The sequence below is a fragment of the Patella vulgata genome, chromosome 3 (genome assembly GCF_932274485.2).
Source record: "Patella vulgata chromosome 3, xgPatVulg1.2, whole genome shotgun sequence".
Classification (NCBI taxonomy): Eukaryota; Metazoa; Mollusca; class Gastropoda; family Patellidae; genus Patella; species Patella vulgata.
The window spans coordinates 21,553,490-21,579,069 of record NC_065881.2 but is presented as its reverse complement, the minus strand read 5'-3'; the positions used below and the strand labels follow the sequence as shown (position 1 = coordinate 21,579,069).

General features: G+C 35.3%; 1 protein-coding gene across 1 annotated transcript; it reads left to right on the top strand.

Moving 5' to 3' along the window:
• The first annotated feature begins 14,231 nt into the window (after window positions 1-14,231).
• Window positions 14,232-24,347, top strand: LOC126815711 (heat shock 70 kDa protein 13). The gene is made up of 7 exons (XM_050541596.2): window positions 14,232-14,358; window positions 15,356-15,445; window positions 16,443-16,548; window positions 17,324-17,468; window positions 18,495-18,714; window positions 19,218-19,388; window positions 21,191-24,347. Exons 1-7 carry the CDS (start codon window positions 14,334-14,336, stop codon window positions 21,727-21,729), a joined length of 1,296 nt encoding a protein of 431 aa, XP_050397553.1. The 5' UTR covers window positions 14,232-14,333; the 3' UTR covers window positions 21,730-24,347.
• Window positions 24,348-25,580: the final 1,233 nt, after the last annotated feature.

Here is a 25,580-nt window from a genome sequence, read left to right as displayed (position 1 = left end):
TGCTTTTAAAGCACATACCAATATTTATTAACAGAAATGTACAATTCTTTAAATAAATACCGAGGCCATTTAAATCATGTATAAATATTTCTTTTACTTTAAGTTGCAACATATTTTTTTATATTTTTTTGATAAAATATTTTACGTCAAAGAGAAAATTTATGCTGCAGAGTCCGTAAAGGCAAATTGATATTGCACATAAGAGACGCAGGTGTGAAATTTTGTAAAAGTGTCACCGAATGCCCAACTCCCCCACCCCCTCTATACTAGCACCAATTGTAAAGTAGTCCGTATATAAGCGCATATTCAAGGAGGTTTTTTTACGTAAAAATACCACAGCTTACCACAGATAAACATATAACTGTAGAACCCACGGCGTCTGTTCTGAAATCCCTCAGTTAGGGCATGTTCTTATTCTTCTAATGACCCGACGTGGTTTCCCCTTGTCAGTGATGCAGGACGGAGGGCCTGACAAGGACAGCTGTCTAGTCGTTCGGATGGGACGAAAAACCGAGGTCACGTGTATACATTGGCATGCACGTAAAAGATCCCTTGGCAGTTGGAATTCGATATAAGAGTAGGCCATAGTGCCGCTGTCCGGCAAAATTTCCCTCATAGCACACTGTATGGTGTATGTCCGTCTTCATTAGCCCAGTTCGAAACAGAACAGTAGGACGTTAAACCCCATTCGGTCATACGGTCTGTCATTGGGTCAACTGGCGGGGTTTCGATTCCACGGTTGTACGTAAAAAGGAGTAGGGTCGCCTGCCCAACCTCGTGGGGTTTCTCAGGGTCCTCCGGTTTCCTCCCACTGCTAAAGACCCCTACGCGCAAGCGAATTATTGAAATAAAATTGAACCATGTGCTAGTCCCGAAATGACCTAGTTTGTGTTGAGTGGACGTATAACCCCATTTCTCTCTCTCTCACGGTGTTGGCCGAGAAAATTCCTCGGGATTTTCCGGCGTGGCTTCCCCTTGTCAGTGGTGCAGGGCGCAGGGCCCGACAGGGAACAGTGTCCAGTCGTTCGGGTAGGGCGAACCTCGAGGACGCTCGTACTCATTGGCATGCACGTAAAAGAGCCCATGACAGTTGGAACTCGAAATAAGAGTAGGCCGTATTGCCGCTGTTCGGACAAACTTTCACCGATAGCGTATGCCCGTCTTCATTATCCCATTTGGCGCAGAAAATTTTAGGACGTTAAATTCATTTCTGAACGCCCAGAATCGTAAGTGTGTCGATACTGGGGTCGGGATAACCGGGTTTATATCAAAGCAACCAATTAAAATTCGGTTTGAACAATTACACGGAATCAGTAAAATCAATCGCTGTTGTTTAAACAATAGCATAGCCAACATATGGGGTCAGTGCGAGTTAAACATTTCTTTTTTCAATCAGCGATATTTTCAGACATATCAGGAAAGAAGTGATTAGATAACATGGTTATGACATTTAGAAAACAATAGATAGAATAACTATACTAGTGGTATACTTTAATACCAACCAGTGTAATGGCTTTCACATCTAATCCATTGAATGTCAGCACGCCATTACGTGTATAAAAACTGTGCACACTAAATAAAATATAAATATACATGTACTTAGTGAAATCCTTTTAATAAGTAATATAGTGCCAACATGTAGCCGCTTTCATGTCAATTGTACATGGACTGGCTGATCATTGGACATTTTTTGAAGAGCGCCCCGAATTTAGGGATCGATTTTATTCATTCTAGAAGATTATGAACAGAATCTTAGTCTTAGATTAAGAAATATGATTATCTCATATTATGTTAATATCTATTAGCTGCCGAGATATTAGAAACACTTGACTTGTATTTCAATTGTTAGTAGAAATTGTTCAATTTTGTTGCAATCATAGTTTTTTTTACACAGTTTTGTTCTTTAATATGACGTTTCTGTGGAATTCACAGGGGGCAGTTTTTTTTATGCCAACACAATATCATGATCAGTTTGATCAAAGCACATTATTATAAAAGATGCATATAAGAGTTAAATCACCTATTGCAGATCTTCATTTTGGCTTCAAATTCTATATAAATTATGATTTAGACATTTATTCGTATTGAGAATTTGTTCAAACTTAAATCTCATATGGCCGTTTAATGGTTTGTAGACCGATGGTAACGTTCATTTTTCGAACATACATGTACTATATTAAATGCATGATCAATTTTATCGACATTCTGATGAATGGAATGATAAATGGGAAACTGGTATGGTAGAGTAAACTTGCATTGTATTAATTTCAAGTTCCGAGTACGTGTATCATGAAAGATGACATTATAAAAGTGTTTTAAAATATTTCTTTATTATATTTTCGCTCTGATGTCAGCGTATCCTTCTATAAGGTCACGGCGTACTGCCTCACACGTCAAGGAATTTCAGATTTGGATAGTTCATCGCTAAGCAATTTGACGAGAGAAATACAGTGGAATTTGTTTTATGAAAATATCGTGGACTGTACATATTATGAGCTGGTTTGTTTAAGTTGGATAGGGCGGTCAGTAAACTAAGGTGTTTCCAGTACAAATTGACTAGACGGGGTATTATCATACTCCCCGCTGTGTTCGTTTGATTAGAGCTAATCCCACTTACCACTGCTGTAATGGAAGCAAATTTCTGTTCCAAATTATGACTGGTCAATAGTCCGATTAACAACCAATAGCTAACTGCGTAACAATATCATTACGCTTTAAACAGAGCTCCAAATTGGACCAAATACGTTTACATCACGTTACGTCATGACTCACGATTTTATTATGCCCAATTAACCGGTGCATAGCAGAATATTGCAGAAAAACTAATTGCGTGACAAACGAGGCTATCAAAACGGATACAATGTAAACAGGTTTCATAATTTGGAACATAAATAGGAATATAACTCCAAGATTTTTTGTAGAAATAATTTCAATTTCAAAATACATGTAGTTCGTCCTTATTAGCAAATAAACAATTCCGGCGAATCCAAAAAGAGCCGTAGTCTAGTAAACCGACTGAGTTACCGATGGGTATATTATTTACCAGTAGATCTGTTATGTGTGACTGCTCGTGATGTTCAAGGGTCACGGTTACAAGCTGGTACGGGAAAGGGTGTAATCCTATAGGCCTAACTGTGATGACGATCATGTTTTTAGATTTGAAAAATAATGCAATACCTTATCAGATATAATGCTTTCGGCAACAAATCGTCTATAGATAGTTTTCCCTCAAGTTTGGATAGGTATTTAACATTTTATAGATGTCATTTTTTTATTGTTCGTGTCATGTCATCGCTCTGAATACGTATTTTCAAACGAAAAACAAGCATGTCTAAAGTGCATAGTAAATATTGCACATCACTGATCCTAATGATGGAATAACAACTTGCCTTTTAAAACCATATTTTCATATTGAAATGTATGAATTGATCAGTGATAGATATTATAAAAGAACTTGTTGGTATTAATTAACAGGATTCTTGTCCACAAATAGTCACGAATAGAGCGATTCTAGCCGTACGAATTAACTCCTATATAGTGCGTGTAAGTGTAGTAGCTTTAAAATATTTATAGCTGCTTTCAGGATTATAAACCATTTTTTTTTTTGTAAACAACGGACATAGATGGTAAAAATCCTGGTTAATCTGTATTAAACATATTGAAATAATATTCTTTTCTTATTGGCTTAATAAACAGATTATATTGACCTGGAGATAAAAGTATATGTTGACACCGCTAGGAAAAATATATTAACAATTCCTTGATAAATATTCTTTCTAAAAAAATAAGAGATTTGCAGCAAAATTAATCTGTTATGTGTAGGATAAAGCACGAGACTGAGGCTATGCTGGGGAAAGAAAGACTGAAGAAAATATCCCGAGAAAAAGAAACACTGAGGCCGCCAGGCCGAGGTTTTTCTGTCGAGGGTTTTTTCTAAAGTCTTTATCTTGCTTATAAACCGTCTATGTTTAAATGTACGCAAGATGAGAATATTCCAGAATTCCCGTAAGAAAAAAAATCTTATATCATGTTTTCTTATGGGGGAAATAAAACCTACCCTGGAAGAATAACCCGTTACAGGTTTAAAGAAAAACTTTCAGAAGAATAACCCCAATTTTCCCTGTATATATCCAAAGACGCCTCCGACTTTCAGACCGCAAGTTATTCTGGGCATAGAATATACCACAAAGATCAAAGAGATTTACCGTTACAGGTTTATAATATTAAAGAAGATCTCCCTCATATATTTTAGTTAATGCTGGTTCAAAGACTCATGGAAATATTTATCCCGTGCATGTGTGGCTCTTAGAAAAGAAACCTCACCTCTCGACACATCATAGTATATCTCGGCGTTTTAGATACGTTCTCTCTCTCTCTCTCTCTAAATGGGGTTTAGCGTCCACTCGACATAAACTAGGTCATTTTGGGACTAACACAGGTTCAATTTTTATTTCAATAACTCGCTTGCGCGTAGAGGTCTTTAGCAGTGGGAGGAAACCAGGAGGACCCGGAGAAAACCCACGAGGTTGGACAGGCGACCCTACTCCTTGTCACGTACAATCGAGGAATCGAAACCACGCCAGTTGACCCAATGACAAACCTCATGATACTGCGCGCACGTGCTAACCATTCGGCCATCCAACCCTCCTAAGAGCATAGAAACTTTTAGGTCTAATAAAATGAAAGTAAAATGATTTTGTGAACATGGTAGAAGACATAGAATATTACTAAGGTAATACAGGAGTGCGGAGTTCAAAGTTTAACCATTATGACGTCACAATAAAAACTACGGGATAATGAAACTTATGACGTCTATTCTACTGTTCTATTACAACTTTACAAGTTTTAGAATTAGTAAGACGTGTTTTTACTATTTCTGCGATAAAATTATTTTATTCAAGAATTTTTACGCCTTTGCTACAACTATGGATTCAAGGTAAGCGAATAAACTTTTTTCTCCCTGTTCTGTAAAACTTATATTCAAATATTTATCGTTTCCAACATCTATAATAAACAGAACAAAGGTAGTCTGCCATTGTTTGTAGCCCCCTAAAATATTTCTATGCAAAAATAAATATACTAGGCCTAAACGTTTTCTATAATATTAAAAGCAAATTTACCCGCCCAAGCGTTAGGTAAACTAGGAATTAAGATTTATAACTGTTAGAAGAATTTTATTTTTGTGTTTTGTTATAATTACAGAATGGATTGGTTCCATGGTTTTAAGAAGAAAGTATTAGAAGGACATCGAGCTATGGTATCTCTAGGAGAAGATAATGAAGATGCTCCATATCCATCTCCTAGACCAATCACTGGTACGTTTTTGTGGCCTAATTGCCTTCAGTATTGCACGAAAGATCTCCATTTTGTCATAAATAGGTCGTGGTTGTCATCGTACGATTATGTAAGATAAAGGTCTGTCCTGCTTATCGCGTTGGTGTGGGTGGGTTGAGTTGTTTAACGCGTATGCATTAGACCATAAGGTCGCTCATTGAGTCACATAGGGTGTGTTTTCGATTCCCTGCGTGTACTGACAAGGAGTGGGGTCGCCTATCCAACCTTGTGGGTTTTCTTCGGGTCATCCGATTCGGTGCCGAGTGTGTTAGATCTGTCACTCTTTCTCTCTCTCCCCGAAATAAATACTGGCAATATCAAAAAATGTAGAAGTAAATTATATTAAAAAATATTACAAATTATATTATCATGTCATAATTAGTTCATATGTGTTATTTCTGAAATTGTAGGTCTTCCTGAACCAATTCCAGGGGAACCATTTTGGGAAAAACCCTATTCCGGATCGGCATCTGAATCATGTTCTGATGCAGAATTTGTCAATGAATCTGAATCAAGTCTCCATTCAGACCAGAACAGAGAAAACACCCAAACCACACCAGAACCAAAGAGTAAATTAGACCATTCCTCGGGTAAGTAAGTTTATGACATAATAAATGATAAAATATAAAAGATCCGTAGTTCCCAAACGATTGCCTGAACTGAAAGCAAAGACTGTATATAATTAATCTAGAAGTTGTTGATTTTTAATATTTCAGCAGAACCATCATTTGGGAGTACAGAAGAAGATTTCATAAGCTTCATCGGTGAACTTAAATCAGATATTGCTGATTTACAGATGGAAGTTCAAGATCTTAACAAGTAAATATATTTTTTTTCTTCAAAAAATATCAACATAATTGCAAACAGCTGAAATACTAATGGGTCATAATATAATGTTTGTAATAAGATTTAAGTGAAAAACTTTGATTATACATCATTACTTTAATATACTTCTTATTGCTATTTTAGGTACATAAACAATCTACATTCCGACCACGATGATTGCATGAACAGAGTTCTAATTCTGCAAGACAGCGTAGAGAGATCAGACGAAAACGCAGATTTCTTTAGGAAGCTGTTCGAGAGTTCCAAGTATAAGGGAGGGAATGGTGTTATACAACCAACAAAGAAAGAAAAACAAGTCAGATATCATCACGGGAAAAGAGTCCAAGATGATGGCCCACTAGTTGTCGATCCTATTGTAAAAGCCCTTGTGGATAAACGACTAGAACCAATCACACGATCTAGTCCAGATGAATATATGGTTAGAATCTTCGACAAGGGTAGACTATGGAAACCAGTAGACCGGAAAGAAAGGTGCACAGCAATGGACAAGGTGATAGGATGTGCCACTGAGAAGACATGCAGCATAATGGACAAAGATGAGGCTCATAAGAATACGAGCAAGGAAATAATGTATAATGACGATGTCGGAGTGTCTACAATTATGGACCTGTTCGAAAGGAATAGCACCATGACTGAAAGAGACGTCTCTAACATCAGCACTACAAGCAGTTTCATTGACGCCCATCCAACTTATAACATCATGGATGGATATGCAACTTGTAAAATATCGGAAACAGATTCTTTGGAAAGGGAAGGGGATACAGATGTGTCCAAAGACAAGTCTCTCGAAGACACAGGGGAAATAAAGACTGACCTAGGTCAAAAGAACACGGGTTTTTCAAATGACGATACGTGTAATTTTTCACATGAAGTTCATCCAACCAGAGAACAACGACCTGTTCTATCATTAAGTTCCTGTAATGCTACGGTAATTGCCAGTGACAAAGCTAATGGAGGAAGTGAAAATTATCAAGATGTCGATATGGTAAATCATTCTAAACCCCAAACACCACACGTCAACGATGTTGAAAGAATTATAGCTGAGATTGAGATGATTGATTACCTGATTGAAAACAAAGAAGAAGATGCGTCAGCTTTTATCGGAAATTATAAGATTGATAATTATTCATCACCAGAACAATCATTCTATTATAAAGATAGTCTAGTCAAATATCAAAAACTGCCTGCTATTGAACACGCCGAAAATCAGCCAAGAATATCTTCTTCGGATAAGTCAACGAACAGCCGTGATGCTCCTACAAAGGAAACATCGAAATTCACTAGATCGAACACCATTAATGTACCAAATTTGCCAATCAAGGAAAAGAAGAACCAAACCAGATTGGCTGGAATACTTGAACCAGAAAGACTAACAACTACTGAAAAAAAAACTGTATCCTGCCAAAGATTAAATTATCCTCCGGAATTATTAGGTCGACCCTGCCAAAGATTAAGCCATCGTCTCAACACATTAATTCTGCTCTGGCGAAGATTCAGTCTGGAAATTCTAACCTACCAAAGATCAAATCATTCTCTGGAAATAATAACACTGTTCTACCAAATATTAAATCATCCTCTGGAAATATTAACTCTGGAAATACTAACTCTAATTTGCCAAAGATTAAATCTGTGACAGCTAAAGGTGACAGCAAAGGAATTAATAAGATGATTAAGAAAATGAAAATACCAGTTCTACCGAATCTAATAAAAACAGTACCAACATTACCAAAGCGCTATACACCTAAACCACCAACAAGTAAACCAACAAAGCGCCTATATACTGGAAAATACAGGAAACTGCCTCCTATAGTAGATTTAAATGCTGAATTAGAAAAACAAAATACTTTTAAAGATACCTAAACCTATTTTATAACAAGCTAAACTTTTAAATAGAATTGGATAATTCAAAATACTGTCAATGATTAAATCAACTACACAATGATGTACCATTCATTACTTTGTTCTATATACCAGCTGAATAATAAAATTAATAGTTTATACGTCATGAATTAAGACGTTTATTTATTCTATAGATTCAGGTAGAAAACTGATATAAAATACTTGTTACATCCAATCATTGTAAATATCAAGTTCTTGTCTGTGTATGTTTTCTCGTATACCTTTTTAACCTTTTAAGACATGTGTTTACTATGTAGATTCGGGCAAAAAAAACTGATATAAAATACCTTTTAAGGCATACATTTATTGTATAGAATAGGGTAGAAATACTTGTTATATCCAATAATTGTAAATGGTAAGAACTTGTGTATTATATGTGTGTTTCTCTGGTAGAACTATAGATTGTAAATATTAACTACTTGTTGTATATGTGTTTCACGGGTAGAACCATACAGTGTAAATAGTAAGAACTTTTATATAATATGCGTGTTTCTCAGGTAGAACTAAACATTGTAAATAGTAAAAACTTGTATATAATATGCGTGTATACACTGTAAATAGTAAGAACTTGTATATAATATGTGTAGTCTCTAGGGCGAACTATACATTGTTTTAAAGCACATATATAATATTTATTAACAGAAATGTACAGTTCTTTAAATAAATACCAAGGTCATTTAAATCATGTATAAATATTTCTTTTAAGTTACAACATATTTTATTAATGAAATATTTTACGTGCAAGAGAAAGTTAAGCTGCAGAATCGGTAAAGGCAAATTGATATTGTACATAAAAGACGCAGGTGTGAAATTTTGTAAAGTGTCACCGAAAAACCAGCCCCCCCCCCTCCTTACACCCTCTATACTCGCACCAATTGTAGTTCGTGCTATATAAGCGCATATTCAAGGAGGCTTTATTTTTACGTAAAAATACCGCAGATAAACATATATCTGTAGAACCCACGTCGTCTATTTCAAAAGCGCGACATTGCACTCTAGACCACTAGGCAATCCAAGCCCCTTCCAGCTTGTCAGAATTATACCTTTTGATGCTCTCGCCCGCCATCGGTCCACAATGGTACTAACCAAATTCATTTGAACAAATGTGAATAATCGTCACCCAAGCAAATTTAGTTGGAGTCCATTAAATGTTTTTATGTCCGCGAATAGTGGTAAGTGGTCGTCATGATTATCTAATTAAACCATACTGTTGAAGAGTGAAATTCCTTAAATTAGTTCCCCTAACCCTGTCAGGCAAGATGGGGTCGATGTGGTCCACCAAGTAAGGCGCTAGCTCGCTTTAGGTCATTTAGAGACTAACACATGGATCAATTTTATTTCAATAATTCGCATGTGCGTAGGGGTCTTTAGCAGTGGGAGGAAACGGGAGGACTCGGAGAAACCCCATGATGTTAGACAGGCGACCCCACTCCTTGTCACGTACAACCGGGGGATCGAAACCACGCCAGTTGACTCAATGACAGAATTATGATACTGCGTGCACGTGCTAACCATTGGGTCGTAGCGCCGCTGTCGGGGCAAAATTTCACTTGCATAGTAGGCTACACAGCATGGCTTGTACCCGACTTCACAAGCTCGGTTGGTGCAGAAAAGAAGGACGTTAAACTCCCTTTCATTTCATTTACAATAGTGTTAGAAATGATTATGTTATAAATAATAAACGGTAAAGACGGGGACTTTCTGTGTTTAAAAACTGAAACTACAGGAAATATTAGCACTCACGTTTTCGTCCACAAAAATTCACATGCCACCAAAATCAACCAACTTTCAAATGCCACCATATAAGACTTTATCTAATACATGTACTTGATTGTATGGCCGCGTCTTCACTGTTTCATTTCGCCCAAAGAAAAAAAACGCGGGACTTGTTGGCATCATGATTTGTTTACGTGGAAGTTGTTGCTATAGTTATAAGATCTATTCCATTTTGTATGAAGGAACGGAAATATAGCGGTAAACTGTGCGTGCTAGGGACGAGTTATTGTTTATTATATAAAGTGTTAATTGATCTGGAGACTGGGAAGACAAATAAACGGCGTATTTATTGTTCGGGATTATCTGTCTATTATATTTTATCTCATTTACTGTAAAATTATTTTAAAGGAGCGTTATGAAATAGATTGCTTTTGATTTTCTGGAAAACTGATGATAGGATTGATGAAAGCTTGCACCAGACGCTTTTGATATATTCTATCAATCTGAAAACAAATAGCATTCTTAGCCACTCATTAAAACAATTTTTATTGCTGTGTTATTAAATCAGATTACAGGCCATTAGTAAGAAATTGGATGGCCTCAACAATAGGAAGCTTTTTTGAAAATCCGTAAAATGGCCACTCAATAGAATCGTCGTTGGTATAATAAAATATAATACCAACATACATAAAAAACAATCAGGGTCGTATATGGCAGATTAATGGCACTTGGGCAATGGGCATACCCAGAAAACACACAGAAGTAGACCCGGCCCAACCGGAGTTCCCATTGGCAATGTTTCTGATAACACTGACTAGTGATGGGAACCTTGGTGTGCTGCGATAGAGAGAGAAATGGGGTTTAACGTCCTCTCGACACAAACTAGGTCATTTCGAGACCAACACATGGTTCAATATTTCAATAATTCGCTTGGGCGTAGGGGTCTTTAGCAGTGGGGGGACGGGGGACCTGGGGAAACCCATGTGTGCATGGAAGAGTGAGGTGGGGCCCTCCCAGTGCCGCCGAGTAATATTGGGCCGTGATGAACATCCTAGAGTCGATTTGTATAATATCTTACCCAGAGTATATGTTCGATATTGGTTAAGTATTATGATTATGATTATAATGCTGAAAACCGTATTGAATCGCGCGATGTTTGCCATTTGTGAGGGGGAGTGAAAACCCAAGGGGGCACAAAAACTCAAAACCATGACGCAAAGCGCGTCATTGCGTCCCTCTCACTTAGCCCCTGAAAGAAAGGATCCCACAAGCAGCCATGTGATGACGTTTCATGGGGTGGGTGGTTGTTAGAGATGGAAAGAACGTTACTGGCCATTGATATTATAGATAGGACTAATGCTATATCTAACGGTGTAAAATCTACCCCAATGTGACGACTGACTAGTTGTAGTAATTAGCATTTAGCTCTTCAGTGGTGATCATTCCCTATCTACCCAATATTGCATTAATCAAAATATTAAAGGTAATAACCGTTTATTTTTTAGGGAAATTCCAAATATCACCCATAAGGTGCCCACGTCATATTTATGGTCAAACCCGAACATAATATACCCAACAAAGTATTGGCCCATATGAACGTATGGGCTCATAACCACACACAATCACCCATATCCCCCACCCCCGCCCCAATAGCCTGGTAGGAAATCTCATCGAATTCGAGCGTTATCAGCGATTTCCTGTTTCTTTTGTGTTTGTATTTATGAGGGCGAGGTAAGCGGTAGGCCTTCCTACCCATCCAGCGCGCCTCTGATCGCGACCTTTACAACGGGTGTGTGTGTGTGTGTGGGGGGGGGGGGTCTTTTTACCTAGGGATCCCTCTATAGGATAGCTTATAGGATAGCAGTGTTTTTCTTCTGAATTAGAAGAAAGATAATTAGAAAGATAATTAAATATGTTCAAATTCTAGTCGTAATTTATCGGTTCTTCCAATGTGACACTACGGGGACAGATGCGATTATCCTGGTCACGGATTCCCAAAAGCGAGGACTGTGAAACTACAAGGACAGATGTGACAATACAGTCGATTAGGAGCTAACTTCGACTTTCACGTGGTGTATAAACTATTTCCAAAGGATCAATAGATTCCGGAACACTTTGTCGGTTAACTGTGTTTTTATATCTTTATAGCATCCATCCATAGGTTACATACAGGGACACTACAGACACAGCTATGACATTAAGCTAATATAAGTTCTCTATCCCTTAGCGCGTGTTCTGTGGCCTCTAACATGGGCGTCACACATGGGGGGGGGGGGGGTGTTATTGTCCGCCCCCCCCCCCCCCAACTGATTTTCTGGGGGGGGGGGGGGGGGGGTCTGAATATACTTGGACCCCCCCCCCCCAAAAAAAAAAAAAAAATTTCATAGTAGGCCTAAACTCCTATTAATTTTCAACAATTATTAGAATTAGTTATGATTCTATCTGTATAAAACCTGTACATATCCCAATATGGTTTACATTGCTAAAATAAAACACAGAGAGAATCATCCTGGAAACATGTGTGAAGTGAAAAGTAACTGTGTTCCATAAAATTGTGTCTAGTTAGTCTGTCAGTAATATTATGTTAATTTTTTTCTGCCACTTATCAGAGTGAATCGCATGTAGGTACCCAAAAACATTATCGCCTAAACCAAATATTTATCGCCCGCTCAGCCACCCACGTAACAATAATACTTTGTATGCGGTGTCTGGGCCAATGAGCAAACGAGTTGTGTCGACAGCATGGCCACATGGTGTTTGTTTATATTTTTTAGGGGTAATAAAAAAGGGTTAGGGTTAGGGTTGCGGACCCGCCCCCCCCCCAATATATATTTCACGGCTACGCCTCTGGCCTCTAAGCCGAGGCGGCTAGTCGTACGGCTAGGAATGCCGGATGGTGTCTCAAGGGAAATTTAACCTCGCTCTTTCTTATATAGAAAGTATAGTTGTCTCACCTATCGGGCCAGGGCAAATACCATTTTGGGGTTAGTGTTTCGTATGTGCACAGTTTTACGTCAACATTATTCTATACAAAATTGTCCTAATCTGTGCTCCAGATGCTTGGACGATAGTATCCTACTTTCAGCAATTGATGATGGCAGGCGCTTTCTGTGAGTTAGTCTAAGAAAGTCGAATCTTGCAAAATACCTACTTAGCCGATTTCTCGTTGTCACCCATTTATTTAAAGGGACAATAACACTCTTGCTGGCTTGACAGCTCAAGAAAATAAAAAATAGCCTTATTCTAAGTACTAGATGTGTTAGTGTCCTACCTGATGTGTAAACTATCTATTAAATCCTATTTTACTTGTCCAGAGGGTTCAAAAATATTTTTAAATCCAAGTCACATTTGAAAAGCTATACGTCAGGCTTTTCAAATCATTTAGTTGAATTTTTCCAATTTTTTAAATTAGGTGTGTTAAGATGAAATTTGTATCATCAATTAATTGGAATATTGTAAAATAGTACAATTTGTTGACCAGAATAAAGATTGGGACATATTATTCAGTTACAACAAGAGTGGTATTGAGCCTTTAATCACTTCATTATTATATTAAACAGAGTACCTTTCCAAGAACTGAATAACCCCTATAGTATTACAACATATCTTCCAATTACGTCGTATCTAACTGGAGAAAGGAGTACTTTAGGCAAATTGTTATTTATTTATTTTTTGGGGGGTGGGGGTGGATTTTCGAAGCCCGAATCATACTTGTTATGGATGGGCTCCATACATGTAGGACTGACAAGCAAAACGTAAATGGTCGTATCCACAAAGTCAGTGACAAGCCCCTTACATTCACACTTAAAATGATATGATATGCAAATTAGGCAAATTATTATTTTTTTTTTATTTTTTTTTTTGGGGGGGGGGGATTTTCAAAGCCCGAATGATACTTGTTATGGGTGCAGTGGCGGATTAAGCTCCACCAAGGCCTGAGGCGGCAGTTGCTGGAGGGCCTATTTAGTTTTTAAATAGGGCCTATTTAAAATGGCGTGGGCCTAATTAATTTCGGGCCAGGGCCTATGTTGATTCCCGTTGGGCCTAAACCCATCCCCCTAACATTCATTGTCTATGCGTTTTTAATCGTATCAGACAAGTCTAAAAAAATTTTTTTTACAAAATCTTTGGGCCTGAGGCTGCAGCCTCATCAGCCTCACTGGCAATCCGCTACTGTATGGGTGGGCTCCATACATGTACGTAGAACTGACAAGCAAAACGTAAATGGTCGTATCCACAAAGTCAATGACAAGCCCCTTACATTCACACTTAAAATGATTTGCGCCAAGGGTAAAATCTGAAAGCATCAGAAAGAAGGTAACATATGCAAAAAAATGGCAACAGCCCCGCCACAATAACAACAACAAAAACAGTGGTCTGAAACCCCATCCTTTGAAGAGTTGTCCCACTCACTCAAACACGAGGGCGCTGATCCCGGAAACCCGGAAACACTTATCGCCTGCTAACACGTTGCTGTCATACTCATTGTCAAAACTAAAGAAGTGACAGCATATGGAATAAGTAAAAGTTGACTGAAAATGGGGTCTGCTTTTATAATTTTAGGTAAGTATTTCGCCAATTTAATATTATTGAGAGAATTGTCCCCATAAAGTGTGAAACAGGATCTATGATGATCCGGTTTCAGCATTTCTCTCAGATCACTGTCGAATGAACAGACGGATAAAAGAAACGGCATAATACACGTCGTATTATAATAAAATATACTGCTATTATAGGCCTAGTCAATACATACATATACCTATTATTACAATATTACATGATCATCATGTATATTATTATTATGTTAATGTACACTTAATAATCCTGTCTCTGATAGCTCCTGTTCACTGATACTGACGTGCACTAGTGACTGCAGTCAGTAAATTTCTGACCTGAGTATGTAAATGTAATGGCAGTATGGAAGTCACCTAATATGAAAAATAAATATTTAGTAGAGTTAGTTAGACCATTATAATATCCATATTAATGATATTTCTCTGTAGCACATACATAATTAATCAATGTGACGATTAGAAAGATAATTAAATATGTTCAAATTCTAGGTTGAAGTTGTAATTTATCGGCTCTTCCAAATCACTTCTAGTTCTATGTTAACATTCGGGCATATTTCTCTGTACCGGTAATCAATCTTTTACATTTTATTTCACTTTTACATCGGTAGAAAGGACGTTACACATCATGATCGAGCCAAAAATGAACAATCCAGATCTAGTATTCTAGGGAGCCATAGTGTTGGTACTTAAAAGAACGTTTGACCGTTGGACTTCTAAATAAAAGCAGGCTATAGCTCTTCTGTCCGGGCAATACTTTCCCCATTGCACACAGTTGGTGCAGAAAAATCGGATATTAAAAACCATTTCCTTTTGCTTCATCTAGTAACTAAATGACCAAGAAGGCAGCTGGTATGGCTAAGAAGGCATGTTTATGCTGACGAGTAGCTGTTGAATTTTAATTCACCTACCTTTATTGTACATGTATGTTCACAAATGTCATTTACTATTCAACCTTACTATAGATCAACATGCATTTTTCTTTTCAGGTACATCAATAATAGCAGTGTTATTAGCAGGTTATTTTGCTCAGAAATATCTGCCACCACCTAAACCTAAAATATTTGGAATAGACTTAGGTACTGTATGGTTAATATGAATAATAACTATATTTAAAAAAAATGTAAAATATTAGGCCTGTGGCCTCTTTAATATTTTGCCCTTCCCTAAAATGCATTGAGACATCTCACAGTACTGATATATAAATATATAAATACAATTATAAACCCACATTGCATTTTTGAAAAATTGGATTTTATATTGATAGAATGTATAATTCACACAGCTATTGAACCTGGAGGTAGTTTAATTTTAAATGTAGTGTCACATGAAATGTCATTGATGATTCAGAGACGGAAATCATTAATAATCAGTAGACAGTGTTATGGTTATTGAATGGTGATTGATAATAAGTATAAATAAATTGACATCTGTTGCATGGAATGTGAGAAGTAATTGAATCCCTGGCCAATGAAATTTCACATACTGTTATCTATGGACTTCATTCATTTTTTAGAGGATGATCCATGTGCACATCTGAGTGATGTGAGAGATTTTGATTATCACAATATTTAAACCAATCTGATTGAAATACAGATTTATATTTCATTTCATTTTTTTATACTTCCGATGGCCTCCTCTGCATGAAGATCTGACAAGCTGTAGTGGGAGGTCTCGTCAGGGTTCATACGAGCCGCTTTTGACCTTATGACGTCCAACTTTTGATTAAACAATCAACGTTGATTTGATGTTTATAATGGGATACGCACAGAGTTGTGCATAGCATGCCAATAACTTGCTGCAACAGATGGTTTTATTGGCTAATTGCTCACATCAACGAGAACAAATAAAATTTTGAACTATAAAAAACGAAATGGGATCTGCTTTAATCAGATTGTATTTAAACCATATGTCTCAATCCACCCCCCCCCCCACCCCCCCACCCCCACATCCTAATCCAGGCCCATTTGATGTATTGTGGTATACAAAGCTCAGGGTAAAATTTATGAGCAACACTATACAATCTAGTTACGGTACAATCAAATTTATTTTTATGAATGTGTACTTGTTTTCTAGGTACAACATATTCATGTATAGGAATGTATCAGGCTATATCCGGTAATGTATCTATACTTGAAGTACAGAATGGTCATAAGTGTATACCTAGTGTTGTAGCTTTTAGGTAAGAATATATTTAAACATATCGACCTATGAGTTATGTATCCTATATAATTGCATGAAAATATATATCTGTTATGCAAAAAGGATTAAAATGAACCAAATTCAGATGTACGTATTTGTTAAGATTAGAGATTAAATCTTGGCTTAAAGGTACATTGTTTACAAGCTAAATCTGCTTATTGGCATTGCAGGTCTTTCTTTTGACTTCAAATGTTATATAAAATATTATTTAGACATTTGTTAATATGACAAGCCTATGATTAACTTCCTCGTGATTAAAGAATTTAACGATAAAATGGACAATCAGGGCTTAGTCTTGGTTGTTAAGTACCGTTGCTACAATCTACACTATATCTTCAAACTGTCATAACTTCCCTCAAAATAAAGCCATTTGTATGAAATATTCAATATATTCATTATCTATTGCTGAACTGTTATAGCAAGAATATCCTACATAATGCACCCTTAATTCCAGTGTCTAGGTCATGCAATTATATCTGTTGTCCAACCCACTAGACAGTAAGACAGAAAAACACATTTCAAGTTTAATTTTATTTTACAAATTCTATGTAATCTCAATAAATGACCCATTTCCAGAAGTCCAGGCTTTATCTAATTACACTGTCCATAATGTAATAAAAAATGAAAATCTTCAAATTTCTTTTCATTAAAATAACATATGAGACTAATATGTTGACCATCAAATTTTTATGTAACCAGACTAGAAGTTGTCATATAACGATAACTGTACTAAATAAGTTTGTTTTGTGTTTCAGTGAAGAAGGTATATTAGTAGGATATGAAGCTGTAGCTCAATCAGAACATAATCCCAAAAATACTCTTTATGATGCCAAAAGATTTATAGGAAAAGTATTTACAAAACAAGAAATTCAAACTTTACAGAAAAGATATCCATTTAAAGTAAGTGTATATTAATTTCTTCTTTGATTGGCATTTAGTAATTGAACATATTAACACATGGTACAATTTTATGGATACACAATTACTGAGTTTAATACTAAGCGACATTTCGACAAGGATACTCTCGTCTTTATCAAGAAAGGTCGCTTAGTATTAAACTCAGTAATTGTGTATCCATAAAATTGTACCTTGTGTATATTAATTATTGATCGGCAACTGTTTCTTCCAACTTCAATTTTCTGTTTTATTTTATTCACGGGGGTATTAAAATTTGAGTGATGACATCTAGTTTGTGAACTTTCCTGATGTCGTACAAATACACATATACACACTAAATGCTAAAATTCAAAGTTAATCTGAAGGTTTATGATGGAGAATGGAATGAAATGGGGTTTAACATCTTACTGGTCTGAATCAACCAGGCTAATGAAAAAGGACATACAGTACACCATGGGTTCGTTTACCTGCATGCTAATGAGTACACAGGTGAACCTCAGGTTTTCATTGCCAGTTCCACCATCCTGCATCATTGAGAAGGAGAAATCAGGCCGGAAAACCTTGAGGAAGTTCTTCAGCCAACCCTGGAACCTCTTGAGAATTGAGCTAGCTAACCCACTGAGACATTGTGACTCCCCCAAATAGACTGCCGCCCTCACATTTGGGAAAACTAAGCATACCCCGATCACATATACATATATTAGAGGGAGTTAGGATCTGGGCAGAGTTTATGACTGCAGTCCTTTGGAGCATGGTTTGGAATTATGAGCATTTTCATTTCAAATATTTCAAGCATGTTAAAGCCACACCAAATTAAATGTTTGTTCCTCGGGAACATCTATTCAAATATAGCTCTCTATTTCTAAGATAGCAAAATTTAAAAAAAGGAAAAAAAAAGATAAGCTAACTCAAAAATTTATAGAAAGTTTAAAAAAGCTATTTATCAATATACCAATAGAGTAAAAATGAATTGGTTTGGCTGAAGTATAAATTTATCTTTTATTTAATAAATAACTTTGATGATTTCAGTTAGAGGCTGATGAATATGGTATGATGCATTATGTTGTATCTGTTAATAACACAGTTTTTAAAATAACACCAGAATTAGTTGGTAGTAATATTATCAAATTATTACGAGACACAGCCAGTAGAAACATCAGTTCTCCTGTCACTAATGTTGTTATGTCTGTACCAGCCGAATTTGATAGTAGACAGAGAAATTACACAGAGAAGGCGGCCAGTATTGCAGGTAGATAGTTCTTATTAAATGAGTCGAAGGTCAGCTACATGTTTAAAGAGGTAGGACAGAGAGAAATGGGGTCCACTTGACACTAAGCAGATCATTTCATATGTTACATTTCTATTTCCATATTCTTTAGCAGTGTAGGAAACCAGAGACAACCCTACTCCTTGGCGCATGCATGTCTTTGATTGTATCCACGACCCTTGACTCAATGACAGCCATTATAATCTAAAACACAAATATTAAACCGGCTTCTTGAATAACTGGTATACAGAGAGATGGGTTGCAGTTTACAGATATGTCTGGCCTGTCTCCCAATCTTATTTCAGATGAATACTGAATAAATATGTTGGAAAAGTTGCATATTGATGAACCCTTTCAAACATCAACGCATTTCTGCAATTATTATGAATTGATTGCCTTGCCTTTGAAACCTTGAAAATTATTTTTGATATCGAAAAGTATACACACAAATGTCTGGAAATTTACAGTTATCTATTTTTTTGTAGGACTTGATGTTATTAGAACCATTAATGAACCAACAGCTGCTGCCATGGCTTATGGTTTACATAAACACCCTAGTTTACAGACTATATTAGTTGTTGATCTGGGTGGTGGAACACTAGATGTTTCACTACTCATGGTTCAAGGTGGAATGTTTCTAACACAAGGCATGGCTGGTAAGAATTTGTTTTTTTTTGTCCCCCGCCTTTCGAAGAAAGCAGGGGACTATTAAAATGGGTTCGTCCGTCTGTCTGTCTGTCCGTCTGTCTGTCTGTCCGTCTGTCTGTCCGTCACACTTTTTGGGACACAATAACTCTCTTCCTAATTGAGCTAGAATGTTCAAACTTGGTGTATGTGTTTATTAGGTCAATGCCTTGATGGAGTTCGAAGATGAGCATTTTCCGCTTAGGGTAAGCAGAGATAAGCAATTTGATTGGTTGATGCTTTGGGACACGATAACTCTCTTCCTAATTGGGCTAGAATGTTCAAACTTGGTGTATGTGTTGATTAGGTCAATGCCTTGATGGAGTTCGAAGATGAGCATTTTCCGCTTAGGGTAAGCAGAGATAAGCAATTTGATTGGTTGATGCTTTGGGACACGATAACTTTTAATTGAGCTAGAATGTTCAAACTTGGTGTATGTGTTTATTAGGTCAATGCCTTGATGGAGTTCGAAGATGAGCATTTTCCGCTTAGGGTAAGCAGAGATAAGCAATTTGATTGGTTGATACTTTGGGGCACGATAACTCTCTTCCTAATTGAGCTAGAATGTTCAAACTTGGTGTATGTGTTGATTAGGTCAATGCCTTGATGGAGTTCGAAGATGAGCATTTTCCGCTTAGGGTAAGCAGAGATAAGCAATTTGATTGGTTGATGCTTTGGGACACGATAACTTTAGTTCTAATTAAGTGAGATTGATGAAACTTGGTGTATAGATTTATTATATGAATACCTTAACTAAGTTCAATAATGAACATTTTTTGCTGAGGGTAAGCAGAGTGATAAGCAATTTGATTGGTAGAAACTTTGGAACACAATAACTCTCCTTCTAATTGAGGTAGAATGTTCAAACTTGGCATAGGTGTCTATTAGGTGAATGTTTAAACTTGATGTATATGTAGATGTTCATTAGGTGAATGTCTTGACTGAGTTCAATAATTAACATTTCGAGCTGAAGCTAAGCAGAGCTAATCGATTTCATTTGTCGATGGTTTGGGACAAGATAATCTTGATTCTATCTGATAGAGAGTGATGAAACTTAGTGAAAAAAATAAATGTGCGATTAATTAATATGTGTCATCTATTTATTTTGCAATTTCGGCGGGGGACATCAGCCTCACTGTTGGCTTGTTTATCTCTGAAATGTCTTCAGAAAAGTTCCATTCTTCTTCTGTTTTATGGATTGTACGGTAAAGAAAATCTTGATCTTTATATACCTATTGGTATACAAATTATAACAACCTCCATAGTTTAATGATAGCTTCAACTTTCTCGAGTTACTTCAACTATTGACTTCAACTTTAGAAAGGAAATATTACTGTTACACATCCTTGCTGCAGTGAACATTAATATAACACATCACCATAGACCTTTATCAAAATCTGAATTTATTTGATAAACCCCCCCAGTCCATCACAAAACAAAAAGATTTTGTACTTGTAGGAATGCCTATGTTTTAATTTTTTCTTTATTTTGGGTGGTGGTGAAGGGAATAGAATTAACTGAATTAAGAAATGAATAGAAAACATCTGAACCTAAATGTATCTTAACCAAAGAGACATTTTTATAAACAAAAGCAAAATGTTGGTGAGGGGGCAGGTATACAGTATCAAATATCCTTCCAGTCTTGTAGTTAATAAATAATTAACACTAGATGCTCCTTATCAAGCTTGATTTCATCTAAACCTTGGTTTTGTGTAAAACTGAGCAGTTTTGGTTGAAATATTTTACCAGTTTTTTTTTTCTTTACATGTTTCAGGTAATAACCAACTAGGGGGTCAAGATTTCAATCAACGTTTATTACAATATTTATTAAATCAAATACATAAAAAATACGGAAAACAATTGACTGATAAGGAGGACAAACAGGTTTTACGAAATCATGTGGAAGAAGTGAAACTAATCTTAACCTCTAGTGACAGAGCTTTTATAAAAATAAAATTACATTCGTTTGATAATCAAATATTCGAAGAAAGTATCTCAAGAACTCTATTTGAAGAAATCAACAAAGATTTATTTTTGAAAGTGCTAGAACCAATTAAAACTGTTCTAGAATTTGCTGAACTAGATAAAAATGAGGTAGATGAAATTGTTTTAGTTGGTGGGTCAACCAGAGTGCCTAAAGTTCGTCAAATTATCAAAGACTTTTTTGGTAAAAAGCCAAATACTTCAGTAGATCCTGAATTGGCAGTTGTAACAGGTGTCTCTATTCAGGCAGGTATAATAGGTGGAATGTGGCCGTTAACGGTTAGTGCTGTCGAACTTCCAACTAAAGTCAAGAAAATTCAAATAAATTAAGATAGTCTTTGGTTTTTTTTTGTTATTTTTAACCTGACAGTACAAATACCTATTGTATGATGAATAGCTCTTATTTGTATGAGTCAGTCTACAATGGGCACCTTCATTTCATAAACCTAACTTCTGCTCTTGAGTGTGGTTTCAGTTGACTGATTGGTTACCACCACATGAATTGTATACAGCGCTAAAGATACGGTTGTGCCAGCTGATTCTTGAAATAAAAATTGCCATATGTTAGTCCAGAAATGACATAGTTTTAACTCAGGTTAACATACTACTGTGGAAAAGAAGGTGTCCCTGCTTGTCAGTAGACATATTCTTTTGTTAAATACATGTAAGGGGCAAGATTCCTAGTTGATAAAAATGGCCTAATTTTTAAACTTCCAATAAAGATAAAACTTTTTGTCAATTTTAATTGAATATATTCTTTGTTATTTTAATTTAGATATAAATTTAGAGTAACTTTGTTTTAAAAATGTTTAAAATTTAGATTAAAGTAGACTTATATTGTTTGGTACATATACGATTTATTGAAAGGAATGGATTTTAGGTTATATTAAATTTGGTACATTATACTGTTAAGTACAACCCAAGATTTATTTTGCCATGTGAATTTAATGTTGGACATTGAAAATTACTGCAATCTTATGTAATTTGTATTGTATTGTTTGTATTTGGTTGTACAGTTTTCCTATATTATCTATTGGGCATTTTTTTTTTATCATAATGGTGATTCAGTTTATCTGATGAGCCAAAAAATTTCATACTTTAATATACGTTTTTCTAGCACTTGTATTGTGGGTATTATCAAAATATTACTTTAGAATCTAAAAAATCATTCAGTGGTCTAAGGGGAGATAATATGGGTTTAGGGATCATGTTGATTAGTTACCCCCCCTTTATTGCACCAACCACTTTCAAACTCATCATTAAAGCTATGTGATACCATCTTTTGTTTTGTATAGAAATATTTATTGAATAATTGTTGATTATAAAGGAAATAAATAAAAGATAAATATTTGGTTGTTTGTTTAAACTGTATTTTACAATACATAATAATTATTATTTATAATTACAAAAGTATCGATATGAATTAATAATATATACTTGTCTACTGAAATTCTTTTTCTTAAAATTAAGTTTTTAACAAACTGAATTGAACGGCACTCTGAGAAAAAAGATTTTAGTAGATTTGTTTGTGTAATCAAAATATTTTTTAGTTAAAAATGTTCTAATTTTGCTATTAATAATGTTTAATTTCTTCTTATATTTCTTTAATTCTTATTGTTTTTGATACTGGTATTGGATTACATGTTTTGAAAATAATTTATACATGATTACTTCGAAACTTGATATTAGAATTTGACAATTAATATGTTAAAAATGTTGAAAATAAATTTAAAAAAACCCCAAAACAATGTTATATTTTATAAATGGTGATGAATATGACAAATTGGTGCATTAGTCTATAAATATAATATGTACATTGTATACTTGTTACCTGGTAGATAAGTTATTGACCTTAGGTGAGATTATTCTCAGATTTTATTATTATATTAAGGCATGTATTTTTGTAATGTTTATGTATTGTTATATAATGTATATTAATTTATATTTATATATAGTTAAATACATTCCAACTTAATTTAAATACAGTTGTAGATAGTCTTTTTGAAATATACTGTATGTAATACAAGAAACGAAAGCTGCTGATCAATTATTTAATTTTTCAGACAATATCTAAAGTTTGATAGCTGAATCCATGTTAAAATGGATGCAGCGAGTTAAAAGTTGCCTGTGTAGTTGTTATCCCTCTCTAGTTAAGTCTGTAAACAATAAATATTTTCCTTTTTTGTGTCACTTCTGAAATCTTCAAAATGTTATTAGGGCTCAACCATATAACAAAGCTTAAAGGACAATATTGGTGCCAGTCATTATCACATATGTGATAGAGCTGGTTAAACACATAAAGTAATTGAATGTCATTAGATAAAAGAACACGAGAAAAATAGAAATAGTCCGTACATTCCCTTGTTTATATTCATTCTATACCTTATAAAAACATGGTAATGCACAGACTTTTTCTGTTTTTCTTTCGTGTTCTCTTATCTAGTGGCAGTCAATTCTTTTTATGAATTGTCAGATATCCTCTCACAGTCTCACACAACAACTTTTGGTCTTGGAAGGAATTATTATCGCTCGTCACATCAGTCAGTTATATAGAGGTATGACTCATGTTTTCCTTTGGCGCTCGTCACTTCCGATTCAGGAAACCTGTATTATTCAGCTATCGTAGCAGTGATCTCTGTGTTAAAATTATATTTGGAACGTGTTTAATTAGTTCTATCACATATGTGATAATGACTGACACCAATATTGTCCTTTAAATTTGGAATCTGTTGAACCATTTCTATCACATATGTATAAATCTTCTGGATGCTGGTATTGTCCTTAATTTGATGATTCATTATAATATTGTTTTACAGAACTATCAAACCATTCATATATTACATGTTGATGAAATTATATCATGTCAGCTGTTACATTGTTATTAATGTATTGTTTTTATTGCATTGTTACTAGTCAAGCTCACATCACAAAATAAAAAAATTATTTTATCAGCATTTTTAGTCTATTTTGTTTTTACACATAAATTACCTGATCAAAAAGTACAAAAGCCATTTGTCTCAGTGAAATTCAAGTATATCACTTTATAACATCTATGATGCAATTTTCATGAATTTTGCTTTCAATCAAACAAATTTTATTTTGATGGGGGCCTATTTTATTTGATCTCCAGTAAGCCTCATATTAGCTGTGAAAAGGCTGAATGTTCAACACTTCTTTTTACCAAAGTTAGTACTTTAAAGATTAGTATTAATATTGAGATGTGAAAACGAAAATGATTAAAGATACATTAATTAAGAGTTTTATAAAGAGTTGGCCATTCTTGCTATAATAATTCAAAAATAGATGATTCAGTCAAATTACTTTGTTCTGAATGGAATTGTCACTGTTAGAAGTTTGGACTAGAAATAGGCATCAATTGTGTCTTCACCGTCTATGAGAATCGGCAATCCTTTGATTGACAAACGATAACTCCACCCACATATTCTCGATTATCAAATAACATGCTCAATGGCTATGGTAGCCTCGCTTGGCAGGCTTTTCATCACCAAGTTCCAGTTGTGACATCAGCGAGTAACGGTAAACGTTAGCTTGGTCCACCATTTATTGATTTAATTTTAAATGGACAAGGCTGTTTAAATCCAAACCTTATCCAAGCCATCCGTGGGCCTACAGAGTTGATTTTAAGCCTGTCGTGTAAATAAAGGTCTAATTAATAATTTCTATAACATCTGAAGCCTAAATAAAGACTTGCAATAGGCAGATTTAGCTCTTGCATAATGTATGTTTAATTCTGCCATGTTTAGTTGGCATGTATGTAAAGAATCTTTGACATAATACATATTTAAATTCAAAATTTTAAAAGTGTCTGCTGAACTGTGCTTATAAAATGTCAATCCATTTGGATGGTTCAAATCGTACAATTGTATACTATAAGAACCAGTAATTAGTTCTGGTTGGTGGGATTTAAACACAAATGGCAAGTCATCCATGAGATATTAACCAAGCTGATCGATATAGACTCTGTAAGGTCCCATTTCATGTGGACTGTTATTTTAAGCTGAAATTATGCACATGGACTTTAATCATCTATTAAGAAAAGATAAACATTTTTGTGCTTTCCATACAAAAATGGAGGAAAGAGAGAATACCAAAAATAGCTGAATAAAGATAAAGAGAGAGAAATGAGGTTTAAGGTCAGGGTGACACTAACTAGGTCATTT